At 48.6% G+C, this 15,279-nt stretch overlaps 2 protein-coding genes across 4 annotated transcripts; both read left to right on the top strand.

The window, feature by feature from the left end:
• Window positions 1-270: 270 nt before the first annotated feature.
• On the top strand, window positions 271-4,938 carry LOC109777880 (transcription factor SRM1). 2 transcript variants are annotated; one of them, XM_020336435.4, is made up of 2 exons: window positions 271-1,116; window positions 4,058-4,938. In XM_020336435.4, the coding sequence occupies exons 1-2, from the start codon at window positions 683-685 to the stop codon at window positions 4,533-4,535; spliced, it is 912 nt and encodes a 303-aa protein (XP_020192024.1). In that variant the 5' UTR covers window positions 271-682; the 3' UTR covers window positions 4,536-4,938. The 2 variants fall into 2 exon arrangements, with proteins under 2 accessions (XP_020192024.1, XP_040256075.1); XM_040400141.3 differs by lacking the exon at window positions 271-1,116 and adding an exon at window positions 1,174-2,770.
• Window positions 4,939-9,274: 4,336 nt separating this feature from the next.
• LOC109777879 (putative B3 domain-containing protein Os04g0676650) lies at window positions 9,275-13,286 on the top strand. 2 transcript variants are annotated; one of them, XM_020336433.4, is made up of 9 exons: window positions 9,275-9,716; window positions 10,226-10,582; window positions 11,037-11,197; window positions 11,308-11,394; window positions 11,870-11,959; window positions 12,067-12,167; window positions 12,330-12,376; window positions 12,478-12,554; window positions 12,765-13,286. In XM_020336433.4, the coding sequence occupies exons 1-9, from the start codon at window positions 9,392-9,394 to the stop codon at window positions 12,891-12,893; spliced, it is 1,374 nt and encodes a 457-aa protein (XP_020192022.3). In that variant the 5' UTR covers window positions 9,275-9,391; the 3' UTR covers window positions 12,894-13,286. The 2 variants fall into 2 exon arrangements, with proteins under 2 accessions (XP_020192022.3, XP_020192023.3); XM_020336434.4 differs by having other exon boundaries at window positions 9,276-9,716; window positions 10,226-10,573.
• Window positions 13,287-15,279: the final 1,993 nt, after the last annotated feature.

Here is a 15,279-nt window from a genome sequence, read left to right as displayed (position 1 = left end):
GATTTGTTTGATTATAATATAAAGCGAGAGGAAAGCCTGTTTTGCAAAAAATGCGACACATGCACACATACTCGACGTAGTAATCACCCTTTTCTAAAACCGGAAATGATTTATATGTCGATCAAGTCACGTTCAGGCGGCCATTAACCACGACCACAATAAAATCCGGCGGCCGCCGCGGCGCCTCCGACGAGCAAGAAAAGAAAAGAAAAGAAAAAAAGACCGGCCGCCGCGTCGCCAGCGGCCACCAGGCAGGAGCCACAGCCAGCCTCGCCCCGCTTGTCTCCTTCCTCCTCCCCGCGCCACTCCCACTGCCCCCAGAGACACGGGAGGCCCGACACCGCAGTCACTGCCCCGCCCCCGCGCCGCGGTGAAAGGAAAAATATCTCCTTCCTCGCCCCACCCCGCGGTAACAAATCCTCCTCCGGCGGCGGCGGTAGATCTCCCTCCTTCCTCCGCCTCCCCCCCTTCTCCCTTTTCGCGAAACCCCCGATTTATTCCCCACGAGCCCGCAGCGACACCAAATCCGCCTCTTCCTCCCGACCTTCCTCCCCCCGTCCCCCACTCCTTATCCCGCCGCCGCAATCCGTCCGGCCGACTGCCGCCCCGCGAGCCCCGCGGAGCGCTGTCAAGGTTGCTTTTTTCCTCTTCTTTCGCTCGGGGAACAGGTCCGCGGCCGGCCATGGCGGCGGAAGAGGCGAGCAGCAGCGGCGGGGGTGAGGAGGGGTCCGGCGCCGGGGCCGGCGGGTGGACGCGGGAGCAGGAGAAGGCGTTCGAGAACGCGCTGGCCACGGTGGACGAGGAGGAAGGGGAGGCCATGTGGGACAAGATAGCCGACGCCGTCGAGGGCAAGACGCCCGAGGAGGTCCGGCGGCACTACGAGCTGCTCGTGGAGGACGTGGACGGCATCGAGGCCGGCCGCGTGCCGCTGCTCGTCTACGCCGGCGACGGCGACGAGGGGGGCTCCGGCGGGGGGGCTGGGGGCAGCGGCGGCGGCGGGGGCGGGGGCGGGAAGAAGAGCGGCGGAGGAGGGGGAGGGCACGGGGAGAAGGGCTCGTCCAAGTCCGCCGAGCAGGAGCGCCGCAAGGGGATCGCCTGGACCGAGGACGAGCACAGGTTCGTTCCTGCCTTCCTTCGTTTTTCCTTCCGTTGACCGAACAATTGAGTTGCTTGCTGCTCTGATTGATTTGATTAATTGGTGTGATTGATTGATTGCTGAATTGACAGTTTTGTTAGAGAATCTGATCCGTGTAATGGTCCTATGATACTATTAGGGAGCATGCTGGAAATCTGATGCTTGCATAGTTTACCTGCTCTCAGGGTACTGGTCTGAGTGGAATCAGTAGAGCTTCTTACCTGCTCTCATGGTACTGGGGTGTGAGTCGATCAGTAGAGCTCCCTTTTGCGGCCATGTGGGTATTTGGAAATTAGGGCTATGCTCTGCAATGAACTTTAGTGTCTGCGCAGCAAAGCGAGCACATTTTGCGCTCCATTGTCTCACCTTAAATCCGTTCGTCGAGCAATTCTGAGCGGTACTGCTTAGATGTTTGATTGATTGGTGGGTTGTGTTGGCTAGGAGCTAAAACATCACTGCTATTTGATTGGCGATTCTGCCGACCCACTCGTTTAATTGTCATAATGTGCTGAGTATTTTGGAAATTTGCTCTTTAAATGTGCTGCTGCTGCTTTCCATTTGCGACTGGACGCGTGTAGGTTTGACGGTTTGTCGTAGTTTATCCTACTGGCTCCTGTAAATCTGCTCCTCTGCTCCCCCGCCTCTCTTATCAAAACCCCCCGATTTATTACCCTAAACCCGTAGCAATTCCAGCCCCCTCCCCCCTCTCCTCCCATATCTAGCCGCCGCAGTCCTGAGGAAGCTCTGACCCCCTATTGCCGCCCACCAAATCCTGTAGAGCTATCTGCTTTGGAAATTTGCTCTTTAAATGTGCTGAATATATTTTGGATATTTGTTCTTTAAATGTGCTGCCGCCGCCGCCGTTGCTCCTTAAATGTGCTGCTGGCGCCTGTAAATCTGCTCCTCCGCTCCTCTGCGCTCTCTCTCCTATCGAAACGCCCCTACTTATTAGCGTAAACCCGAAGCAATTCCAGACACCCCCCCCCCCCTCTCCTTCTCCCATATCCCGCCGCTGCAATCCTGCGGAACCTCTGACCTCTATTGCCGCCCGGCGAATCCTATAGGGCCATCTAGTTTTTTTTTCTCTTCTTCGGGGCCGGGGAATATGTCGGCCATGGTGACTGAGGAGGGGTCCAGGTTCGGGTCCGGAGGGTGGATGTGGGAGCAGGACATGGTATTCGAGAGTACGCCGGCGTTGGTGGATCTGGAGAAGGGCGAGGCTGTGTGGAACAACATGGCCGGCGTCGTTGAGGTGAAGGGGTCCGGATCCGGGTCTGGGCCCGGAGGGTGGACATGGGAGCAGAACAAAGCGTTTGAGAATGCGCTGGCGTTGGTGGATCTCGGGGAGGGTGAGGCAGTGTGGAACAAGATAGCTGATGCTGTTGGGGGGAAGACAGCCGAGGAGATCAAGCGGCACTATGAGCTGTTGGTGGCGGATGTGGACGCCATAGAGGCGGGCCGGGTGCCGCTTCCCGTGTACACTGATGGCGGGAGTCCTGAGGAGGGAGGCTCCGGCGGGAAGAAGGGCGGCGGTAGGGTAGGAGGAGGACGCGGAGGGCATGGGCCGAAGGGTTCGTCCAAGTCTGTCGAGCAGGAGGGCCGGAAGGGGATCCTCTGGACTGAGGATGAGCACAGGTTCGTGCATCCAGCCTTCGTTTTATTGTCTGCAGAGGAGCCAGCACATGTTTCCTCCACTTTTTTACCTTATCTGTTCATAGAGCAATTTTGAGTTATACTTAGATGTTTGATTGATTGGGTTGCCTCAGAGCTAAAATATCACTACTATTTGACTGGCGATTCTGCTGATACACCCGTGTAGTTGCAATGCCCCGAGTGTTTTGGAAATTTGCTCTTTTAGCTGTCCTCCTCCTCCTGCTACTGCTTTCTATTGGAGACTGGATGCGTGTACGTTTGTCGATTTGTCGTATTTTGCAGATTAGGTCACGTCTTGCGTGGTTGTTCGTAGATTCAGTGCCTCTATTGGTGGATTAACTACTTTAGTTTGTCACATGGACAGCTCCGTCACTGTAAAAGGATTGTGTATGTTCTGACATTTTGTTGGACTAACTACTTTAGTTTGTCACATGTTACCTTATCATGAAAAGTCTTTACTCAGATGTCAGAAACTCAGAACTGTGGTTACCTATGGAAGAAAGATTTTTCAAATGTGTTCTAGGTACTAAAACAGATTTAATTGTTTAAGGGAAGGAACCCTTTGGACTATTTCTTCACACATTTATTTTCATTGTCTGGGTTGACTGATTTTAGTAGATTTTCTCATGCTAGTTTGCTATCCTAAATATACTAAAATGTTAGAAAGTAATCTCTTGTTTGATAGGTTATTGTGGCAAGTAAAACTCGACCTCCATTTAGTTGAGTGAATATCTTTCCGATATGGAACCTTTTACAGTACACTTCTTTCCTTCTAAATGTGAATTCAAGTATATCATCAAGCATTTCACATTTGGTGCAGCACTATGTAATGGTGTACTTCTTTTCGAAGTTCTGCTCCTTGCTTCTATAAATTCTACATATGGTTTCTCATCTGTTGGTGTATATATAACACCTTTTGGGCAATAATTATTCACTGTTCTGTGTTAAAGCTTTCAACCCCGAAAGCACATGACCAGTACATGTTCGTTTTGGCATGTGCTACATGTCATTAGAAGTAGTCCACATATTTCAGTCATTTGCCGTTCTTGTGAAATTCCAAAGTAGTTGATCACAGTGGTTGTGATCATTTCTGTGGCTGAATAAGAAAGATAATGTTATTCATAATTAACTCGAGAAGCTAATTTCAGTACTGACTGCATTTAAATATTTTAGGGGAAGTGCTTGGTTGCAAACTGATGGATACTGCCTCCTCCAGGTTTCTCTTTACTAGTCACTGATCTATGCTATGACCTGATTCTTAACCTGCAGGTTGTTCCTTCTTGGACTTGAAAAGTATGGCAAAGGTGACTGGAGGAGCATCTCAAGGAACTTCGTGATCTCAAGGACGCCCACTCAGGTCGCCAGTCACGCCCAGAAGTACTTCATCCGCCTCAACTCGATGAACAGGGAGAGGCGGCGATCAAGCATTCACGACATCACCAGCGTGAACGGAGAGGCATCAGCTGCTCAGGGCCCAATCACAGGCACAAATGGGCAGGCCGCAGTCCCTGGCAAGTCCCCCAAGCAATCTCCGCACCAGCCAGGGAACCTGCCTCCAGGCGTGGACGCCTTCGGCACCACCATCGGGCAGCCGGTGGGCGGCCCCCTCGTGTCCGCCGTCGGCACCCCGGTCACGCTCCCTGTCGCCGCCCCGCCTCACATGGGATACGCCATGCACGCCCCGGTCCCAGGGACCGTGGTGCCCCGGGCTCCGATGTACCCGATGCCGCCCCCGCCGTCCCGGTGATGGGCCCGTGCTACAAAATAGACGTTGTTAAGCGATGCTGCTGGGCTTCCTGACAGACCAACTCAGAACCTTCTCCATGTTGTCCGGCCTTGCAGTGAAATGCTCTGTTATGTCTGAATAAAGGAATAACGATAAACCCTTGTACATTACCGATGGTGTTGTGGACGTTGTGGATTATATGTAATCGTGACGCGTTTCGTCGTCGTCGTTCGATGTTCGCCTTCGGGTCGGGTGGATGGATACTGGGTGTGTTTCTGTTAGTGATCTGTGTAATGCAGGCACAGGGGAAGAGATACTTAGCAGTGTTACTTAGCAATGTATGAATTGGTTATTACAGAGATTATCATTATCATCTGTGGTGTATCTGTGTAACAGATGATCAACAAAGATTTGTCCAGGAAAATTTATCTCGATGTTCTCATTTCGAACTCTTTTTGCGGGCAAAATTTCAAATTTCACAGTTGGTTCGATCGATGCGTCACCGCAGCTGTACTGATTTAATATGCACCACGATAAAGTGAAAACGGACATCTCTGGGCTTAGCGACGAAGCTTCCATCCATCTACTGATAAGCTCTATCTTTGGCAGCCTTGCGCAATTAATCACTAGAGGTTGAACGCCAAAGCTTGACCCGGCACCAAAGAAGAGAACAAAAGAGGGAGCGTGTATGGCCTCATGGGCGTTGCCACTGCGGTGGGTGGGGCTACTGCTGGAGGAGACGCCGTGGGGACCACGCCTCACGCCGCCGGCGCGTGGCGGGGGCCACATGTCATGAGGGCAGCGCGTGGCGGTGGACAGGTGTCATGGGACCTGGGGCCGTGGGGACCACATGTCACGGGGGCGGCGCGCGGCGGGGACCACATGTCATGAGGGTGGCGCGCGGCGGTGGACAAGTGTCATGGGACCTGGGCTGTGGGGACACTTGTCACGCCGGCTGAGTCATGGGCTTATCATGAGTGGGGTCCACAGCACAACAAACGAGGTGACTTTTAAATAGCGTGCATTGATATTTTATTTTATGGGGTATATGCATATATGTCCCTATGTAAAATAAGTATATGAATATGACTCCCTGTAAGAACATATATATGCTTACGAGCCCCTATATGATAAGTATATTAATATGGAACCATTGGTACAACATAGGGGGCAGTTGGGAAGATACATTTGGGGTAGAAACTCCCTTGTTTCCTTTTAAGTAGACCTTTTTTTTAATAGAGACGCCACGAATATAGAATTCGTCATTCGACTGACATATTCACGCCGCACGCTAGTGAAAACACATGTTGGCACTCCAATTATCATCTCGAGGGTGGCGACAGTACCTCTCGCGCACAATAAAGACTCGTTTATATGACACCAATGCATATGGAGTTGACTCTATGGATGCCCATGAGTTCGTCGCGCGCACAAGTTTTTGGAATACAAAATAAGAATCGTTTTCACCATAAAAATAATAAGAAGAAAACCTCGCAAGCTTTACACCAAAGACAATGGCGCACAATGGTGGAGGGATGGAGGGGACTGACAACCCCCCCCCCCCCCCTCTCTTTTCAAAAATCTTCGAGTTCTAGGAATGATCAGTGATGTTGCGTACCTCAGCTCCTCTTACAAACATTACTGTTTGATACAAACTTACTATCAACTAAACCTTTGAGATAAAAAAACATCCAAAATTATGAAGTGGGAGGGTATTATCCTCGGATAGAAATGTCATCACAATCTTATTCGGCGGCTGATACATGGCATATTCACGCGACACATTATCGGATTATAGCAAGCAAGGGCGGAGAGAAGCCCCAGGCACATCAGGTCATGGCCTGGGGTGTGATGCCGTGCGTAGGCTTTCGGAAGAGCCATTCAACGCCCTATAGTTACAGTATGGTGAAGCCGCTCCAGGGCCTGGCCCAATCCTACCTCCACCCCTGATAACAAGGGCCGCATGTCGCGCCAATTATCACGCTAGGGGGTACCGAAAATACTTTCCTAACATTCCCGACTATGAATAATTAAAGCTCACAATCATAGTTTGATAGTTGGCGGCTCAGGGCGCGACAGCCTCATGGGCTTTCGGAAGCATTGTTCAATGCTCTGTAGCTACAGTATAGTGAAGCTAGTCTGGGCCCCGCCCAATCCTACCTCCGCCCCAGATAGCAAGGGCCGATTATCAAGCTAGGAGGTACCGACAATTTCTTTCTTAACTTTCCGACCTACAAATTAAAGCTCACAAAGAGTACGATAACTGGCGGCCCTGGGCCGAGGCATCAAGTAGGCTATCAGCAGCACAGTTCAATACCCAATAGCTACAACATAGTGAAGCCGGTCTAAGCCTTGGCCCAGTCGAACCTCCACCTCTGATAACAAGGGCCACATGTAACGCCAATTATCACGCTAGGGGTACCGAAAATTTCTTCCCTTACATTTGAGCCTACGAATTAAAGTTCACAATTAGAGTTCGATAGCTGGCGGCCCGGGGCATGACAACCTTATAGGCTATTGGAAGCATTGGTCAATGCCTTGTAGCTACAATATAGTGAAGCCGGTCCGGAACCTGGCCCAAATCCTACATCCACCCCTGATAGCAAGGGTCACATGTCACGCCAATTATAATGCTAGGGGGTACCGAAAATTTCTTTCCTAACATTCCAACCTACAAACTAAAGCTCACAATCAGAGTTCGATAGTTGGCGGCCCGGGGCGCAACGGCCTCACGGGCTTTCGGAAGCACTGTTCAATGCCCTGCAGTACAGTATAGTGAAGCTGGTCTGGGGCCTGGCCCAATCCTACCTCCGCCCCTCATAGCAAGGGTTAATTATCACGCTAGGGGGTACCGACAACTTCTTTCTTCACATTCCGACCCGAATTAAATCTCACAATCATAGGCCGATAGCTGGCAGCCCGGGGCGCGATGGTTGCACACAGGCTTACAGAAGCACTGTTCAATGCCATGTAGCACAGTATAGTGAAGCCGGTCCGGGGCTTGGCCCAGTCCTACGCCCTCCCCTGATAACAAGGGCCACATGTTATGCCAATTACTCTGCTAGGGGTACCCACAATTTCTTTTCTAACATTCCGTCCTACAAAACAAAGCTCACAATCAAAGTTCGATAGTTGGTGCCCAGTGGGCGCACGACTACCTTCACGAGTGCGCACAAATCCATCCTTATCGCTGAATCGAATGGTGTGATCTCTTTCATTATAAAACATATAATTTTGAAAAATCACGCAGTCGCTACATCATCAACAAAGTGGCGGTGCAATGGTGGGGAGAGGGAAGAGGGATCGGTGAGAGGCCGCAACCCTTGTCCCTCTGCATTGGCAGCACAATACCCAATACATAACTATTTAGATTTCAGAAAAAGATCAACAATGTTAGCAATAACATTATTGATTCACAAGAGCTTTCAAGATAAAACCCCTGCCTACTTTTGAAGCACTTTGAAATTTCCTCGGATAGAGACGGTCACTCAAATCGGATTTGACGACCGAAACACGACATATTCATGTGACACCTTAGCAAGTCATAGAAAGGACCACATTTCACGCCAGTTATCACGTTCAAGGGGTAGCGGCAATTTCTTTTCTAACATTCGGGGCTACGAATCAAAGCGCAGAATCCGGGTTCACCAGTTGGCGCCAGTGAGGGTGTGGCAACCCATCAAATTGAATTGAATCAAATCGAATCGAATCGGATCTTATAGATTGGAAAGATTTTTTTGCCGTAAAAACATATAACTACAAAAATCGCACAATCACCCCATCATCAAAACTGCGGCGGTACAATGGCGGGGAGAGGGGGAGGGACTAGGCGAGAGCCAACACCCCCTATTCCTTAGGCGTGCAATACCTAGTACTGTAACTCTTTAGATTTAGAGAAAGATCCGATAATCTTCGTGCGCTTCGTCTTCCTTCAACGGTGGCAGCACGATACCTGGCAATTCATAACTCTTTAGATTTAGAGAAAGATCCGAGAATCTTCGCGCGCTTCGTCTTCCTTCAACGGTGGCCGCACGATACCTGGTCCTCCGTAACTCTTTAGATTTAGAGAAAGATCCGATAAACTTCGCGCGCTTCGCCTTCCTTCAACGGTGGCCGTACGATATATACCTGACAATTCATAACTCTTTAGATTTAGAGAACGATCCGATAAATGTCGCGCGCTTCGCCTTCCTTCAACGGTGGCCGTGCGATATCTGGCAATTCGTAACTCTTTAGATTTAGAGAACGATCCGATAAACTTCGCACGCTTCGCCTTCCTTCAACGGTGGCCGTACGATACCCGGCAATTTGTAACTCCTTAGATTTAGAGAATGATCCGATAAACTTCGCGCGCTTCGCCTTCCTTCAACGGTGGCCGTACGATACCCGGCAATTTGTAACTCCTTAGATTTAGAGAAAGGTCCGATAATCTTCGCACGCTTCGACTTCCTTTAACAGTGGCCGCACGATACCTGGCAATTGTAACTCTTTAAATTTAGAGAAAGATCTGATAATCTTCGCGCTCTTCGATTTCTCCTACTCATGTTATTGCTTCACAAGACCTTGATTTTCACCATTTTGGTAGGTTTGAATTGCCCACATCTCACAAAACCCCTCAACATTTCCATTTCCACACCCCCATTTCCCTTGTTTCCCGTGTTCCCATTGTGGCTCCCCCTGCCAAAAAATCACCCCCAATCTCTCAATAATTAGCGAGCAGCACACGCCGCAGGGCCCCCGCCTCTCCAAAAGCCACGCCGCGGCCACCGTCTCTCGCTCATTGTCTTTCAGTGTACGCCCACACAGAACCGAACGCAAACACCCAGAGCGCACGGAGCACGAGGCTGCGCTAGCTGGCTGCCTCGCGCAAGCACGACATGGCCGACGCGAACGGATCGCCCTCGCCGTCGCCGCAGCACTCCTCCGGCGGCGAGGCCGTGACCGGCGACTTCGTGGCGGTGCCGGGCGCCGGCCCGCACGCGTCGTTCCAGGCGCTGCTCGCGTCCGTGGGCGGCCACGACCCGCACGGCGCCGTGGCGAACGTCCTGGCGCAGCGCCAGTACCAGGAGTACGAGCAGCTGTTCGGCCCCCCCGGCCCGCTGATCCAGGCGCCGCCGCAGCCAATGCCCCTCCAGGTCCAGGCCCCCTCGCCGACCCCGCCGCCGCCGCACTGCGCCCAGTCCAACCTGCTGATGCCCGCCGGTCAGTATCTTGTTTTTCCTTTCTTTTCTACATCGTCTTCGTACGTCCTTGCGCCGTCGTCGCCGTCGCCGGCGCGATCGTTTTCTCCGTGATCTGTCCGTTCCCATCCCGGGCTTTCTTCCAGTTCCAGGCCGCGCGCTTAGGGTTTTGACGCGCCCGGATCTGCGCGCTGTGTCCCTGCTGCGCGCGCCGCCATGGACGTTCGCGAGATCCGCACGTCGTTCTAGGTTTTCTGTCCTTCATCAGGACTGCAATCTTGGCCGCTCTCCGGCCGGGAGGAGCGGATCACTGAGGAAGATTGCAGCAGGAAGCGAGATTCTGCACAATCTACTTGCTAGATCAGGCCGGACTTTCCATTTCTAGCGTGTTAAATCACGCATTTCATCTTGTTAATTAGGGCATACCTGCTAGCTAGTTCTTCCTTTCCTTTTCTTTCCCCTTGCGTTTTTTGTTGTTTAGTGTACTGTGGCCTTGATTAATGCTGTTTTTTCTTTGCTAATAATTTTCAGGGACGCACAACTACCAGCACTGGCAGCCCCCCGCCCCCCAGATCGGCGTCGCGGCGGCGCCGCGGCAGGCCCCGATGGGACTGGGAGCAGGGGTTTTTGGGGACTGGACCATGTACAACGTCAACAGCACGGTCGTGTCTGTCGCCTGCGGTAGCAGCAGCAGCGTCCGCGGCAACAACAACAATGGCTACCATCAGAGCTCCAGGCTGTGCTCCCCCACTGCATGGCCCAACAACTTCATGCCGCCGCCGACGAGCCCTTACAGTGTTTACCCTCATGGCATACAGCAGCAGCAGGGGCACCAACAAGCTATCACCTACAATGCCAACAATAATAATCATCAGCAAGGTAATTCAGGTATACATATATTTAATTACATGTGTCATGTGTGTGTGTGTTTCTCATTCTGTTTAAGATTCAGGTATCCATGCTGTGTGGATCTGTTTTGTTAATTCTACGAATCTGATAACTCGGGTTCAATCTCTTTGATTGATAATATGCAAGGGTTATGTACAATTGAATTTATTTGGTATTTAAGTTTTTGTGCTGTTTAGTTTAGCATTGTGCTGAATCCAGCAACTTTGTAAGGGCTTTCTTTATGATGGTATGGATTGCGAAGCAAACAAATTTTCTAAAACGATTTGTCCATGTCCTCATTCCAAATAATCTGAGTCATACACTAGCTAGGCTAGTATATATCCAACTCTTACTTTGCATAGACAAAATTGCATGCATGTTACTATTTCTAAAATTGCATTCATGCTACTATTGCACATTGATTCATTCTGTACATCGATCTCGTGCTCTGCAGGCTTTGTATCCAACTTCACGGTGGATCCACCATTACTACCTGCTCAGTGCTTTCAACCAATATCTCCGGCGTCAAACAATCGCTCTTCTCCACAATACCTCGACGAGGCCAGATACGCCAAAAGGGCCAAGAGGCGCACCCAGAAGAGGAAGAATTCAGAGGTAACAACAACAGCTAGGAAACATGCAAATCTTTTATATATGCTTATATAAGTTTAATTAGCATGAGCTAGCACACACCTGATGCATGCCTGTGAGAGATTAATTTCCAGGACCCGCCTGAGATGGGAAGTGAAAACGCCATGATGCTAGATGAGAATCACAACTTCAGCAACCAGGCCCAGCAATTTTTCACTACTGTAAGTAACATGCATGATGCTTTGATGCATATATATATGCTTTCTAGGTCCTATTCACTTCACTATGCATGCTGTTCTTAATTTGCTGTACATGATTTTTTTTCATTATGTTAACTATACAAGCTCTATATTCTGCATTGATTGCTTTATATTATAGTAGTAATGGAGAAGACACTCCAATAGATTAATAATACTTTGGAAATTATTCCATCAATTTACCTCTAATTGGTTCCAGCTTTAGACTCTTACTGTTCTGCAAACAACTGGAACCTGATGGTCCTACGATCGAGTTGTAAGTTATGACAAGTAGCAAAACATGCTGTTGTAATTTATTGTATTAAAATGAAGATGGTGCCAAAGCAATTTTCAAACATCCAAAGCTGAACCACATATCAGATCATCAGGTTGCTGCAGTTCGAAGTGGATGCATTCCCACTGAACTAACTTGATTTTGTTCCTGAAAAACTATTTACAGAGGTTCAACTGTAAAGACTACCATATGATTGTGTGGAAGGAGTTGACCAATAGTGATGTTGGAAATATTGGAAGAATTGTAGTGCCAAAGGTACGTGCGTAGCTAGGTGCCCACTACATATTACTCTAATTAATCAACGTGAAAGTTACTATTTGTTAGCTGCTTCGCAATCTCACTATATATACTGAATTTTGCAGAGGGATGCCGAGGCTAACCTTCCAGCTTTGCTTGAAAGGGATGGCCTGATACTCAAGATGGAGGACATGAGGCTTCCTGTTACATGGAACTTTAAGTTCAGGTAATCACTAGTTCAGAGTAATATATTTATTTTCTCTGCGACAACTCCGTAAATCATAGTCTCGCAGTCGCAGTGTTGGAGAGTTAATATCTGCCTCATTTCACTAGTTCAACTGTATGTATGTATATATCAGTCACACTGATGATGCGAGATACTTCCCAGGTACTGGCCTAACAACAAGAGCAGGATGTATGTCTTGGAAAGTACTGGTATGTTGGTTTTAACACTGACCGACTCAAGTAAACACTCCAAACATTTGTAAGTATGTACATGTGTCGTTTTCTGATGAATTGCATTGTCTTAATCTCAGGAGAATTTTCAAAGAACCATAATCTAGAGACACAAGACACCTTCATCATCTACAAAAGCCTTGAGTCCGGCAAATTTGTACGTGAAAACTCCATCTACTCTACCCCACTTTCTCTTGTCCTCAGTAATAAATAGTCCATCCAGCTTCCCATCTGCAAACTAAACTCGCCAGCTCTCTCGAGATACTACTATAAGCCGAATAATATCAACTTATCATTCTGCAAGTCACTCGATCTCATGATATTAGTATGACTTATGCCAATATTCTTTTTGTCATCTCTTGATCAGCTTGTCCGTGGGGAGAAGGTGACTGGGCAGTGCCCTACCTTAATTTGTCCGGAATGCAAGGAGCAAGGCCGCATTTACAACAAACAATGCGGGTTCACCAGGAACCTGCACGCCAAGAAAAGAAGATAGATGCCATCTTCAGCTCAGCACCATCACAATGATGCATGTGGTGCATGTTGACTTGTTACAGAACACCTAGAAGCAATCACAAAATCAAGGAACAGCCAGAAAGCATCGTCAAGAGAGTCGTATCACCCTAAATTATCATCGTTGACATGTTGTACCATTGGAACTGAATTTCAGACAGAAGTACCCTAGGCCTTAGCAGCTAGCTAGCTGGTGAATAGCTCTGGCCCCATCCAAGAAAAACATCTTTCCAGTTTTTAGATAACTTAAGTTTGCTTCACCATGTACCTGGTGTTCTGTTATGTATCTTGTAAGAAAAATAATATGTGCTGTAGTGTTGTACTTCATTCTGGATGATTCCCATATATATATAATATCGCCTCACCATTTGTAGCATGTCTTGATGTTTTGCTCTGAATCTGCTGAATTTGTCAACAGAACTAATGAGGCAATCCTTTTTGCAGCAGACTTGTGATGGTAAACAAGCAAGCAAGACCAGTTGTGACTTGTGAGAGAATGCGACAATGCTCTCACGCGGCATCAAAGTATGTCTCATCAAGGCAGATAGCTAAGAGCATCATCCTTGACTCCTCAAAATTCTCTGGTTTGATGAGTTAACCCACAAAATCTAAGGAGTTACCCCTCAAATTGAGTCACTCTTGCCCAATTTGAGCAATCGCCAAATAAATGGAAGCACGAAGTTGCCATGCTTGCTATCTAAAGTTGCCAACCTTGCGTAACTTGTCATAAAAAAACGTTCGGAGTTGCCATGTGCTCGTACCTGACTTGTGCACTTATCAAGGTCCTATCTTTTTTAAGCATCCAGCTGACGAACTATATAAACTGGTGATATTCCTGCAGCCATGGAGTCCATTGAGCAGGCAGAAGGACTCGTTGCTCCTTGATCGCCTCATCCCCAGCTTGCGCCAAGGCAGGGGCTCTTCGCTCTACCGGCTGCAACAATCCAGCTAGCTGTGGGCATCGGATTGCGGTGGTTCATTGCGGGTTGCCTCTCTAGAGCATCGTGTCTCAGGCATGCTTTTGAGCTTGGAGATGTGCTCCTTTTACCCTTAGGTTTGGAGTGAGATTGAACTTTTCTTTTAAGTTCAGTTATACTCTTGGCTTGTACGGGCTTCAGTTTAAAGCCGGGCAGCCTCCTTTCTAAAAAATAGTTGCGGCCTTGCGGATGTGGTGCAGCTGAATACTGGTAAGATCAGGTGTTATATCGGATTGATTTGCAGCCTTTATATCTCAATAAAAATAGCCTCAGGTTCTCTGTAGTTCAAGTCATTTTTCACCACTGGATTTTATCAACATCCCGATGTATAAAAATAGCCTTCGGTTCACTGCAGTTCAAATCATTTTTCACCATTGGATTTTATCCGTCGTTGCATATGGGGGGGGGGGGGGGGGGGGCTGTGCGATAAAATTATTCCATTGCCTGGAAAGATATATGGGGACAAATAGAAACAGCAGTGCAAAATTGAGCAGTATTGGGGGGAAATAAAAACACCATGCCGTGGGAATATCAGGAGGGATTGGAACAAGACTGTGGAATGGTCATTAACCAATGGCTGGCATCTAAACAGCACGCAAAAACAGAAACTACAATCAGCACACCTACTAGTACCCACGAGTATTAGCACCATAATTAACACTATTGTGATCAATAAAAGAACTGTAGAAAAAGCAACTAACAACAAATGCCAGGCCAGGCCACCAAAGAGGTGTTCCAGTTTAGAAACAAGCTGCTCCTGCATCTTGACTCTATTTCTTCTTAAGGAAAAGATGTGGTGCTGCCAGTTTCTCAAAAGAAAAAAACACACAAAGGCAATAATAATCCTCTTGCCGACCATGGTTGAACTTTGAACAAATTAAGTATACATGTTAATGAATAGCTTTAGGACAAACCACACTAGATACCACATACATCTACCACCACTTGGGATTGTTGCATTCACTACATGGCTCCAAGACCTGCAATCCAACACCCAAGGGAACTCTCCCTGCAATGTATGTGTTCGCAGCCTTAACAGCTTCGTGAGCCTCTGCTATATTACTCTCGGTCATCATTGGGCAGCATATGCCCATCTTTTTTGAGGTGTGCTTTCTAATGATACCACACTTCGTACTATAGCGAGGCCCAGGGGTTGTGTCTAGTGTGAGGCACTCAAGCTGGGGACTGCCCTCAAGGATATAGATCACAAACTGAACGAGCTTCTTTGATGAACAAAAGCCTGTGATCGTCACCTCTCTGAGGCAATCATGCCGGCGCTGTGGTTGCCACCTCTCGTAATTAGCATTATCGCCTCCAACAACAAAATCATCAGGTCTCAAGGCATCCTGACCTACCTGGACATAGATATGTAGGATCAATCGACATTAGTGC

This window comes from Aegilops tauschii, chromosome 2, assembly GCF_002575655.3.
Source record: "Aegilops tauschii subsp. strangulata cultivar AL8/78 chromosome 2, Aet v6.0, whole genome shotgun sequence".
Lineage (NCBI taxonomy): Eukaryota > Viridiplantae > Streptophyta > Magnoliopsida > Poales > Poaceae > Aegilops > Aegilops tauschii.
This window is presented reverse-complemented; position numbering and strand designations above follow the sequence as displayed.

Coding starts and splice junctions, on each gene's coding strand:
- LOC109777879 (XM_020336433.4), top strand. CDS start 9,392: ATGGCCGACGCGAACGGATCGCCCTCGCCGTCGCCGCAGCACTCCTCC. Junction 11,395..11,869: donor CCCAGCAATTTTTCACTACT/GTAAGTAACATG, acceptor AACTATTTACAG/AGGTTCAACTGTAAAGACTA. Junction 12,168..12,329: donor ACATGGAACTTTAAGTTCAG/GTAATCACTAGT, acceptor GATACTTCCCAG/GTACTGGCCTAACAACAAGA.
- LOC109777880 (XM_040400141.3), top strand. CDS start 2,241: ATGTCGGCCATGGTGACTGAGGAGGGGTCCAGGTTCGGGTCCGGAGGG. Junction 2,771..4,057: donor TGGACTGAGGATGAGCACAG/GTTCGTGCATCC, acceptor CTTAACCTGCAG/GTTGTTCCTTCTTGGACTTG.